General features: G+C 42.0%; 2 protein-coding genes across 7 annotated transcripts in view; both read right to left on the reverse strand.

Annotated features, from left to right (window-relative positions):
• LOC310675570 (uncharacterized protein) overlaps positions 1-12,431 on the reverse strand; it is a 68,733-nt gene that overhangs the window by 54,901 nt on the left and 1,401 nt on the right. The window lies entirely within an intron of this gene.
• Positions 1-12,431, reverse strand: part of LOC310675486 (uncharacterized protein) — a 448,115-nt gene that overhangs the window by 31,929 nt on the left and 403,755 nt on the right. For 2 of the 6 annotated variants that reach the window (XM_083436143.1, XM_083436142.1), the window contains exons 2-5: positions 11,414-11,906; positions 11,132-11,213; positions 10,775-10,857; positions 9,506-9,632 (exon numbers count right to left, since the gene is read on the reverse strand). The exons of 2 other annotated variants lie outside the window; for them this stretch is intronic. In XM_083436143.1, coding sequence (XP_083292269.1) covers positions 9,506-9,632; positions 10,775-10,857; positions 11,132-11,213; positions 11,414-11,815 — 694 coding nt within the window. In that variant the 5' untranslated portion in view covers positions 11,816-11,906. The remainder of the gene's footprint in view (positions 1-9,505; positions 9,633-10,774; positions 10,858-11,131; positions 11,214-11,413; positions 11,907-12,431) is intronic. 2 more of the 6 variants (XM_083436144.1, XM_083436147.1) reach the window with 2 other exon arrangements.

Below are 12,431 nucleotides of genomic sequence, written 5' to 3' on the forward strand. Positions count from 1 at the left end.
AACAATGCTTTCCTGACAATGTGAATCTTAAACATTCTGTGAACTTTAACCTTGTCATACCATAAGTAAGCATGCCACCCAAACGCATTATTGAATCTTTCTAAATCCAGTATATCTGTATTTTCAAGAAGTAGCCATTCTTTCAGCCAGCAAAAAGCTGCTGCTTCATAGTAAAGTTTCAAGTCTGGCAGGGCAAAGCCTCCTCTTTCCTTTGCATCTGTTAGTATTTTAAATTTTATTCTTGGCTTTTTGCCCTGCCAGACAAATCTGGATATATCTTTCTGCCACTTCTTGAAACAGTCCATTTTATCAATAATCTGCAGTGTCTGGAACAAAAATAACATTTTTGGCAATACATTCATCTTTATCACAGCAATACGACCTAACAGTGAGAGTTTTAAATTAGACCATATATCTAGATCTTTTTTTATCTCCATCCAACATTTTTCGTAGTTATCCTTATATAAGTTCCCATTTTTTGAAGTCATAATAATTCCCAGATATTTCACTTTTTTCACCACTGTCAAACCTGTCTCATTCTGAAACCTTTCTTTCTCTTTTTCTGTTAGATTCTTTGTCAAAACCTTAGTTTTTGTTTTGTTGAGTTTAAAACCTGCTAATCGACCAAACTCTTGAATCAGTTCTAAAACCCTCTTCACACTGGACTCTGGCTCCTGCAATGTCAAAACCAAGTCATCTGCAAATGCTCTTAATTTAAATTGTTTAACTCCAACCTGTATCCCTCTTACCATCTGGTCCTTTCTAATCATATTCAGCAACACCTCCAGGACTGATATAAAAAGCAGAGGGGAAATAGGACAACCTTGTCGTGTTCCTTTTTCTATTCTGAACTCTTCAGTCAAAACATTGTTAACAATTAATTTTGCTTTTTGTTCAGAGTAGATTGCACCTATACCATTTTCGAACTCTTGGCCTACCCCCATACTATGGAGATTCTTTTTCATAAAACCCCAAGAAATGTTATCAAAGGCTTTCTCCGCGTCCACAAATACCAAAGCTGCTTTTGTGTTTATTCTTTCCTGTAAAAGTTCCAAAATGTCAATTATATTCCTTACATTATCAGATAGGTGCCTTCCTGGGAGAAAGCCTGCTTGGTCCTTGTGAATCTCCTCCACTAAAACCCTCTTTAATCTTCTAGCCAAAATGTCAGCAAAAATTTTATAATCCACATTAAGTAATGATATAGGCCGATAGTTCTTAAGTTGGTGTTTTTCCGATTCTGTCTTTGGTATGAGAGTCACAAAAGCTTCTTTCCATGTTTCTGGTGTCCTTTTCCCCTGTAATATGTCATTACATATATCCTTCAAGGGTTGAATTAGCCAGTCTTTCATTGATTTATAATATCTTGCCGTCAACCCATCAGGTCCTGGGGACTTGCCAAGTTTCATATTTTGGATGGCGCTCTCTACCTCTTGTTCTGTTATCCTGCAGCTCAATTTAAATTTACTTTCTTGAGATATTTCCGATAGCCCATTTTCTTTCAAGAATTCCTCCATATCTGCTTCCTTCTGTGGTTGTTGTGAATAAAGCTGTTTAAAGTATCTATGAAAGGCACTCCTAATTTCCACTGGGTTCTGAATAATTCTTCCTTCCTCTTCTAAATTTGTTATTGTATTCATTTTCTGTCTCTTCTTTATTTGCCATGCCAATAACTTTCCACATTTGTTTGCTGATTCGAAAGCTCTTTGTCTCATTTGTCTGACCTTCCATTCAATCTCTTGATTTATCATTTGCATGTATTGTACTTGATATAACTTTATCTCTCTCAAGATTTGTTGTGATTTTGGATTTGATCTCAGTCTTTTTTCACCTTCCTTAATCTTTTCCAATATCTTTTCTCTTTTTTCCTGTTGTAATCTCTTCTTGAGTGCGTTCTGTTGTATCAAAAATCCTCTCATAACAGCTTTACTTGCGTCCCATACAGTTCTTTTTTCCACCGTAGTGTTTAAATTTATCTCAAAATAGTCTTTCAGAGTTTTCTGGGCCTTCTTGGTTATTTCCTCATCTCTAAACAGAGAGTCATTCATCCTCCATCTGAAAGAACCAGTTGGTTGTAAGTTCATTACCATCTTTACAGCATTATGGTCGGAGTAAGTCTTTGGGCAGATTTCTACTTTTTTTGTCTTTGGTGCCAGTCCTCTTGTGATCCAGATTTGGTCGATTCTTGTCCATGTCTTTTTGGCTTCAGAGAAGAAGGTTCCTTCTCTTTCTAAAGGATTTTTGGTTCTCCAGATATCCACCAAGTCCAGGTTATCAGTCAGTTCAAAAAAGGTTTTTGGTAGTCTCCCATCTTTGGTGACTACCTGCCGTTGTGCCTTGTCCATATTTGTAGAAACAACTCCATTCATATCTCCCATCAAGATCACATTGTACTCCAGATAGTCCATCAATGTCTCATGCAACTTTTTGAAAAATTCCGATTTTCCTTCGTTCGGTGCGTATACGCCAACAATCAGATATTTCTGTCCATGGTGTTGAATTTCAATTGCCAAATATCTTCCTTGTTCATCTTTAAAAATTAATTTTGGTGCTAGGCTCTCTTTTGCATATACCACCACTCCTCTTTTTTTAACTTTGTCCGATGAAATAAACTCTTGACCTAGTCTTTTATTAATTAGAATTTTTCTATGGAGCCTAGTTACATGTGTTTCCTGTAAACAAATCAAGTCCAATTGTTCTTTTTTTAAAATGTGAAAAATTGATTTTCTCTTAGAAACCACGTTTAGACCGTTGCAGTTCCAGCTTAATAGTTGCAGAGACATCTTGTAATTAGTCTGCTATATTCCTCCAGTGGCTCCCAATGTGTCTTCTTTCTCTTCTGGTCCCGGTGGTGTCGTCTTGTCCAAATCCAAGATTGCTTTAGCTATATCTCTCCTTTTTCTCTCTTGTGTATCGGACGGGTCTTGGTCTTTAAAGGATTCCTTCTGTAAGTCCTCCTCGTAGTCCTTTAAAAATCTGTCTTTATCTTCCACTGATTTTATTTTTATTTTCCTTCCTTTTATACTAAACGAAAGCCCTTCAGGGAACTCCCACCTAAAGATGATGTTGTTCTTTCTCAGCTGTGTGACCAAGTCTCTGTAGCTAGATCTGAGGTCTAAGAGATGTTTGGGGATGTCCCTGAACAATTCCACTCTTGATTCACCAACTTCCAAAGGCCTTTGGAAATGTAGTCCCAAAATTTTATCTCTCTCCTCTTTAGATCCAAAGGTGACCAAACAGTCTCTTGTCTTGATTCTCCTGCTTGTTTTACCCAGTCGGAAAGCACTTACTATTTTAATTTCTTCTTTATCCAGATCCAGTTTCCAGAAATCTGCAAATTCCTGTGCAAGAAATTCCTTAAGACCTTCTTTCTCAATTTCTGGCAAGGATCTGATCCTGAGATTCGTTTGTTTATCTTTTAATTCAAGCATGGAAAATCTTGTTCTATAGTCCTCAAGTTGCCTGTTGATGGGTGGTATTTTTTCTTCTATGGCCTCTGCAGCTGCTTTTGCTTCTTCTGCAATTTTTCTTGTTTTTGATGATTCCTGCAATAATTGCTGAATTCATATTTTGTTTAATACAAGCTGTATTTTGATCTATTTTAGAAGATGTCTCTGACACCTTTTTGTTTGTTTCTACAACCTCCTCTGTCAATTTATTTAATGATTCTTGAATTTTTGCAAATCCTGTATTAAAAAGGTCCTCGGTTGAAGACATAGCTTTTGGTTTAGGTTGTACAGATGCACCTCCAATTGGGTCTGGTATAGAGGCTCTTCTTCCTGAGTAAAAGGTTTTCCCAGATCTTGTAGTCTTCTCCTGCAGCTGGTCTAGTTTTCCCTTATCACTTGCCATACCACACCAACTTATTTCAAGGTCACTCCCAGCTGAGGCTAGCTGTCAGACTTGAAGTCAAAACAGTGGAAAGTCCCCAGTCACTTTCCCAGCTGCAGCAAGCTGTCAGATTTTAAAACCAAACAGTGGAAAATTCCCAGTTGCTTTCTGTTTCTTTGTATCAGTCTTTGTAACAGTCCTTATGTCCACCAGGGGGATACAATAACCCCTGGGAACAATGTCTCCTGTCTTCTTCTCCTTCCCAGCAACTTTGCAGCTAATTCCTCCCAGTAACAAGACTTAAACAGTCACAGCTTTTAACAGTATAATCCAGTTTGCAGAGCTTAAAATCTCAGAGTCTCTCTCCGCAGTCCCTCCTTTACCCTGTATTTTCAGACTGACAGATCAGAGCCGGGCGCGCTGCGCGGTGGTTCCGGGCGCGCCGGGCGGTGGTTCCCCCACAGTCAGCTCTTTCTTACGCAGGCAATATAGTTTCCAGTCCTTCCCCCCCTTTTCCCTGCCACTTGGGGGGGAAAAATCCTTATCAGAATGCCAGATTCTGTTTCTTCAAAAGCACTTTTAAAGGTTTGGCACGCAAAAGTCTTTGTTTCCAGCTATATACAGAGCGGAAGGCTGGCTTCCTGGTTAAACCTTACCGCTTGGGTTCTAATTTAACTTGCTTTTTTAACTTTGCCAAATCCAAAAGTTCCTTAATTTGTTTCTTTTCCTTTTAAAATTTGTAATTCTCCTACTCACGGAAAGTTCTTTTATAATCCAATTTGTCCCAAGAAAAAGTTGAGCGCTCCTACGATCACGGCTGTGCGACGTCTCTCCGAAAAAGAAGCGATTGACTCTCAGCACCGCGTTACCCCCTCCACACTCCGGAGCTCTTCCTGAGCCCCAGAAACGTTTTAGGGGATCGCTGTTGGTGCCCGCCGAGTCCCACGGACGTAGGCTTCCTCCGCCTACGTTTTCAGGGGTTCACCACGTCGCCGTAGCGGTAGAACCCTGTTTTTTTCAGAGCTCCCCCTCCAGTGCTCAGCAGGGGGCCGCCATCATCGCTGGCGCTCAACCCGGAAGCTCCAGATACAAATAGAAATTGTTTCCTATAGAGGGAGCCTTTGAAACTGTTGTAACAGCGAAGTGGAATCAAGGAATTTTCCACTAAGAACTAAGGACTGTGTGAAATAAGTGACCTTGGAAAAGACCTTGGATAAGAATGGCAAAACAAGAAGTTCTAGTGAATACATTTTACAAAATAAGTGCTCTGTTGGAACAACTACATGAGAAGATGGACTTGACGGTAAAGAAAATTGACACTTTGGGACAAAATATAACTGATTTGGAACAAAAAGTGAACATTTTTACAGGAATTACTCGGGATGCGACTCAGGAACCCACTTTGAAATGGCAAGTTCTGGAGAAGATGATGGAACAAACTGCTTCTGTATCTCAAGAAAATCAAGTGGAGGTTTTGGCCCCACAGAAACAATTTGATGGACATAAGCTGAAGTCAGAGGTGATGGAGCTTGAGAGTCAGATTTGGAGACAGTGCCCCGCTTGGACCGAAGAAGGGAAGTTGGGCAGATTTCCCTATGGAGGGAGGCACTGAGGGAGAGATTGGAGATGCGGAGCCCATTAGCCTCAAAGGGTCTTTGGAGTATGTCCTGGAACATCTTTTGGACTACAGCTTCGAATATGGAGTATGGGCAAACTTACTGAGACGGAATCAAGGAGCTGCTAAGATGGAAACCCTTTGGGACCTAATCTTTGGCATCAAAAGAAATCTGCAGACAGGACAGGGAGAAGAGTTAAGAACCTCGGATAGAAGAGCACCAGGCAGATGGACTATATGGAACTGATAGAAAAAACTGACAAAATCCGAGACCAGGGAGAAGAGGCGGTGGAAGAAGATTGGGAAAATTTTTAGAGAAATATAGCATAATTAAGGAATGTTGGGAAATGGTGGAATGAAATTATATGACTTTATTAGAAATATGATAAGGATTTAAGTATAGGTAAATTTTAAGATTTTGATGGTAAGATAAGGTTAAAATAAATTAAGACAACTAAACGATAGAAAGCAGTGAAAGACGGAAAGGATTTGCTGATTTAATTATTAACTGGAATACAAAAATGGGAGGTGTGAGGATGTCGAGGAAATAAGTCAATGAAAGATAAGGTTAAAGATCCGAGGAGTTTTTCTTTTTTTTGTTTTAAATTGTGTTGGTGTTTTTTGTGTTTTGATGTATTTGATGTATTGTGATTTTGTTTTTGCTCTTTATTATGTAATTTTGTATCTTTCTATCTTTCTTTCTTTTTCTTACCTCCTTTCTTTTCTCTATTTTCCTTTTTTCTCTTTTCTATGTAATTCTTAAAAGTTCAATAAATATTATTAAAAAAATAAAAAAATAGAAGACACAATTCTGTGGGTACTCTAGGTGGTGCAGAAAGCACCTAAAAGCTCCCTAGAGGTTGAAGTGCCGATCAAATTTCAGTTTTGCGCTCTATAAATTCTAATTAGCAGTACTGGGGGTGGTTCAGATTCTGGGGCAGTGCTTTTGGCCAGCAGAGGGTGTCACAGGGCCAGCCCACTTTCCCTTTAAAGCAAACTTGGGTCTCCAGCTGTTTTTGGACTACAACTCCCATCATCCCTAGCTAGCAGGACCAATGGGGAGGGATGATGGAAACTGTAGTCCCGGGAGCTGCTTGGGACCCAACGTTGGGGAAGCCTCCTTTAAAGCAACTTTTGCGTTTGGCCCGCAAAGATGGGACCCGTCCACGTTTGTATTTTCTTGTATTTTGTTTTTCTCATGACCTTTGTGCAGTTTTTAAAATTTCTTAAAAGGGCAAATTGAAAGCGAAATTGTATGGCAAATTGCGAAAGAAAAAAAGGTTGCATTTGAAAAAAAACACACAAAGAAAACCTGGGGGGTGGCCTTCTCAAATATTTTATGGGGGGGGCAAAGACCCCTAGGAATTTAAGAGTGGCTGTATTCCCTACACCCACACGTCTCAGGATGCTTAGAACAGAAAAACACAACATAAAAACACAAAACATCACGTTAAAATATCATTAGATGTCATTAAGAAAAAGGCCAGGTTAAAACGGTGTGGATTTGCCAGGCTCCTAAAGCTGTATAATGGTTTTTCCGACCTTTGTATGCATTCTTTGGTGGGAAGTGAGTTTAGAGCTAACAGTGAAGCTCTTTCCACATTCCACACACTGATAGGGTTTCTCCCCTGTATGAATTCTTTGATGGGAAGTTAGATGGGAGCTCTTCCTGAAGCTCTTTCCACATTCCACACACTGATAGGGTTTCTCCCCTGTATGAATTCTTTGATGGGAAGTGAGAATGGAGCTCTGACTGAAGCTCTTTCCACATTCCACACACTGATAGGGTTTCTCCCCTGTATGAATTCTTTGATGGGAAGTGAGATTGCAGCTCTTACTGAAGCTCTTTCCACATTCCACACACTGATAGGGTTTCTCCCCTGTATGTATTCCTTGATGGGAAGTGAGAGAGGAGCTCTTCCTGAAGCTCTTTCCACATTCCACACACTGATAGGGTTTCCCCCCTGTATGTATTCTTTGATGGGAAGTGAGAATGGAGCTCTGACTGAAGCTCTTTCCACATTCCACACACTGATAGGGTTTCTCCCCTGTATGTATTCTTTGATGGGAAGTGAGATTGGTGATCTGACTGAAGCTCTTTCCACATTCCACGCACTGATAGGGTTTCTCCCCTGTATGTATTCTTTGATGGGAAGTGAGATGGGAGCTGTTCCTGAAGCTCTTTCCACATTCCACACACTGATAGGGTTTCTCCCCTGTATGAATTCTTTGATGGGAAGTGAGAGAGGAGCTCTTCCTGAAGCTCTTTCCACATTCCACACACTGATAGGGTTTCTCCCCTGTATGAATTCTTTGATGGGAAGTGAGAGAGGAGCTCTGACTGAAGCTCTTTCCACATTCCACACACTGATAGGGTTTCTCACCTGTATGAATTCTTTGATGGGAAGTGAGACTGGAGCTCTGACTGAAGCTCTTTCCACATTCTATGCACTGATAGACTTTCTTTCCAATGATATTTTGTTGATGGGAAGTGGAATGGGAGTTTTGACTGCAGCTTTCTCCACACTCCAAATTTTTACATGGCTTCTCCTCCCTGGGAATTTTTTCGTTGTCACCTTTGTTCTCAATTTCTGATTCATCACAATCTGCAATGGAGACAAAAAGGGATTAGAGCCTTAGGAACAAATAGAGAAGAACTGAAGGGAGTTGGGTGAGTTGTTGAATGTTGCTTTGTTTGATATAAAGTAGTGGTTAAAATTGTGGAAGACTTTTGGGAAAAAGTGTAGTTCTTCTTTTGGAGTAATATTATAAATTTATATATCAATGGAAAGATAATTTGATCAAGAGTGTAATCAAGAATGCAATCCAACAACGTTTGTTCAATTCCCTATATTTTATCAAACCTTATAGCCAAATAACCAGAAAAGGGAAGCACAACTTGCTTAGGTTGACTTTTGTCAGTGTCTTGTGTGATTGCTATCAAGTTGGTCATTTAGTGAGGTTGAAAAACATAATCAAATTAAAGAAATGGCACAAAGAGTTGACTAATCACCCAGAAAGTGATGTAAAATTGTACTATTAAGTGAACAAGGCTACAGTTATGAAGAAATTAGATGAAAGATTGGGAAAAACTACACCAAAACTGGGCTTTCTATATTTTTGAAGAGGTATAAAGAGACTCACTCACTCCAAAATCAGACTGGTAAAGGCAGGAAAAGGTGTACAACAGCAAGTGACGATGGACGAGTGGAGAGACTGTGCCCACGTGACAGAAGAAAATCATCTGGGTGTATACAAGATGACATGGTGCAATGTAATGTGAAGTTGAGTGCAAGGACTGGTCTAAATGTTAGAATTCTAACAAAAAGCCATTGTTATCTCTCAAGCAAAGGTTGAAAAGATTATACCCATGTTTACTGGATAGCAGAACAATGGAACAGTGAGACCCAAATCTCCTTGCTTGGTAGTGATGGCATGAAATATGCGAGGAGAAGAATAAGATAAGATTTACATCCTACCTGCATTACACTGATCGTGAAACACCCAGACAGTGTGATGATCTGGGGTTCTATGGCAGCAAAAGGTGTGGGCAGAATTTGCATCATTAATGGGAATATAAATGCTCCAAAATGCATAAACAAAATACTTGAGCCCAAACTGAAGTGTTCCGCAGGTGATATTTTCCCAGATACTGAAGCATTTATATATATTTTTATTTTTATGTATTATTTCAACAGGATTCAGCTCTATGTCATGTTGCTGCTGTGTGCAAAAGATGCTTTCAAGATAATGATATTTCACTGCTGGAATGGCCTGGGAATAGCCCAAACCTGAAGCTACTTATCTTTCCTAACAATTCTGAAGCTGACATTTAAGATAGCCTGGGCAGCTCAGACCAGCCCAATCGTGGTAGAAAAAGGAATAATTTGAGGAAGATTCTTCAAAGAAAAAACTGTAAGTTACTGTTTATTGTGGGGGTGTTAGGTTCCCAGGTGTTGTAGGGGCCACTATTGAGCTCTGTGAAAATAAATGAGGTTGGTCCATAGATGTATTTTTTTAATTTCCAGGCAGATACGATGATCTCACAGGGAGCCTTACCAAGAGAGGCCACGATCCCCCGATTCTCCTCCATGACGTCCTTATGCAGAGCTCTCTGGTCAGGATCCAGCAACGCCCACTCCTCGTCCGTGAAACGAACAGCGACATCTTCAAAGCACACTGGACCCTAAAAGAAAAAGGGAAATGTCCTCCTCTGAGACAGCAGAAATATGACCTGCTCCACAATGCTCTGTTGCTTCCTTCCTGTTAATTGGGGTGTTGTTTCAATAGGATTGCTTTGCTGCACATTTTAATTATGGGTGCTTATTTTATTCTGCATTTTAATTATGGGTATTCATCTTTGTGCAAATAGGTGGTACTCCACATGTGGTTTTCAAATCATTCTGCCTATGCAGGGATTCCAGTTTACCAGATGGAAGGATCCACTTTCTCCTCTCCTCATGTGCTGTTCTAGGGAGTTCCCTCCCAATGCTGTAAAACCAAATTCAAGGGGTTCCTGGGAGCATGGAGAGGGGGAGGAATGGGGGGCAGGCCCCATTTTTCATCCGATGGGGCTGGTTAGGTGAATCCAGGCCATTATTTGTTCTCATTTGTCCACTCCTTAGAAAACAATTTTAGAAGAAGAAGAAGAAGAAGAGTTTGGATTTGATATCCCGCCTTTCACTCCCTTTAAGGAGTCTCAAAGCGGCTAACATTCTCCTTTCCCTTCCTCCCCCACAACAAACACTCTGTGAGGTGAGTGGGGCTGAGAGACTGTGACTGGCCCAAGGTCACCCAGCAGCTGCATGTGGAGGAGCGGAGACGCGAACCCGGTTACCCAGATTACGTGACTACCGCTCTTAACCACTACACCACACTGGCTCTCGAATTTTAGCATTCAGTGATCAATCTACAATTAAAATAAGCCTATTTTGGTCTCCTGGCTCTGAGAGACAAGCAGGGAGGGTGGCTTCTGGCAGAAGGAGAGGGAGCCCCCAGTGGCTCCTCCTTCTCCTGACTCACCTCAGTTTCTCGACCTCCCTCCTCTCACTTGCCTCCTTCCTCTTCTGCCTCTGATTCTGCACCGCATTCTGCCACAGAGTCTCTAAGCCCTGTTTCCCCTTCAGATTCTGACACCTCCTCTTCCCAGGCTTCTCTCTCTTCCTCCTCTGACTGCTCATCCTTCCTCCACTTCCACTCCTTGGACTCTGAGACGTCCTCCCTTCCTGGTTCCCCGGCTGCTTCCTCCCACCATTCCTCTGTACCCAACCAGTCCATGACATTGCTCCATCTCTTGGCCTCTGTCCCCACAAGGCAGCTTCCCCTGACCTGATCTGGTTCCACAGCTGCTTCTTCCCTTCTGCCCCCATGAAAAGATGGATCAGGAGGTCTTGCTAGCATCATTCTGTCACCTGCAAAAGAAAAAAAGATAAACAGGATTGCCTGCTTCTCTCACAGGGGAAACAGGACATCTCTAACTACAGATGGGCCTTTGAGAAAGTCTTACTTGCTGAGAGCATGCGGATGTTTGTGCCCATTTCATATGTTAGTTGTGCAAAAATACATCTCCCCTCTTCTGGACCCTTGTTCCCAACTGTCTCCCCCAAAACAAGATGAAAAGAACCCACAGATAAGTTGGAAACCAACAGAATGAGACCAAACAAAGAAAAACCACCTTCTCCTTACCCAATGGCCTCTCTCTGGTGTCCAACGGAGGCCTCTCTGCCTCACAGGAATCCATGTTCATTTCTGCAAAATGATCCTTTCCCTGGAAAAGAAATAAGGATTCAAAACATAGAATGAATGGTGAGAAATATTACAAAGAGAATGACAAAGACTTGAAGGGTGTTAGATCTCATTCCATGGATGCCGTCCCAGACAATGAATGGGCCAACAATAGAGCATTATGGGATGTTCTCCATCCTGTTTGGAGCCCCTTGGGAGTATCCAGAGGAAAGTCTCTCTCACCTGCTTTCTCTCCTCTGCCTGACTCAGGAGGAAACCTTCGGCCAGGGCCACCGCCTGGGAACTGGTCTCCGCTCCGCATTCCCTCACCCAGCTCTCCATCTCCGGTGGAAGGACAGCCAGGAACTGCTCCAAAATCACCAGGTCCAGCATCTCAGCTTTCGTGTGCCTTTCCGGCTTCAGCCACTGGTGGCAAAGGTGGTAGAGTTGGCTGCAAACCTCTCGGGGTCCTTTGGCCTCCTGGCAGCAGAACTGCCACAACAGTTGGCTCTGCACCTCTGAGCGGAAGGAGTCCTCCTCACCCAGGATCTTCTGCACAGAGTTTTCCCAGAATCCCCCACAGCTCCCAGTTTGGATGGCATGGCATCTTCCTGCTTCAGGGCCAGCTGAATCTTGCTCATCCATCTGTGCTCTGAGGGAGCCTCTGAGAGATTGGAAGGAACCCTTTGGTCTTCTGCCAAGTTCTGCCTGTCTTAATGAAAAGCTCTAGCAAATCCTACAAAGCAAATAAATTGTTCTGTTACAGAATTTGTAGGTCAGTAGAAGAAAAAGATTCCCTGAGCAAGCATGGATGAGTCTTGCTGGGAACTAGGGCTGGACTGCACCACATCCCAGACCATTAGCTATCTTTTTTGGGGGAAAGAGGAGTAAGAGGAGAATAAATATGTCTCTAGCCTTCAAGCAATGCAAATTGTGGAGGCAACTGAAGGGATTTCTGTGAGATTAATCAACCTGCTTTCTGCTGCTTTCCAGTCAGTGCATGAAGTCAGAACTGACTGACAGGGGAGTCATTTGTATCTTTTGAATAATGGATGCTTGGCTCTAGTGGGGGTCCTCACCTAGGGGTCCTCAGTTGTTGCCCCCCACACCTACACCCACTCCCCTGCTTCTGTCTCCTTTTCTGCAATCTCTGCCACTCTCAAGACAGACTCCTGGGGTGGTGTCCCTTTTTCTATGGTCTGAGGGCCAGGTATGTATCTGGCCAATCCCCTGAGGGCCAAGTGGGTGGGGCCAAAGACAT

The sequence above is a fragment of the Podarcis tiliguerta genome, assembly GCF_965153285.1.
Source record: "Podarcis tiliguerta genome assembly, chromosome: 4".
NCBI lineage: Eukaryota > Metazoa > Chordata > Lepidosauria > Squamata > Lacertidae > Podarcis > Podarcis tiliguerta.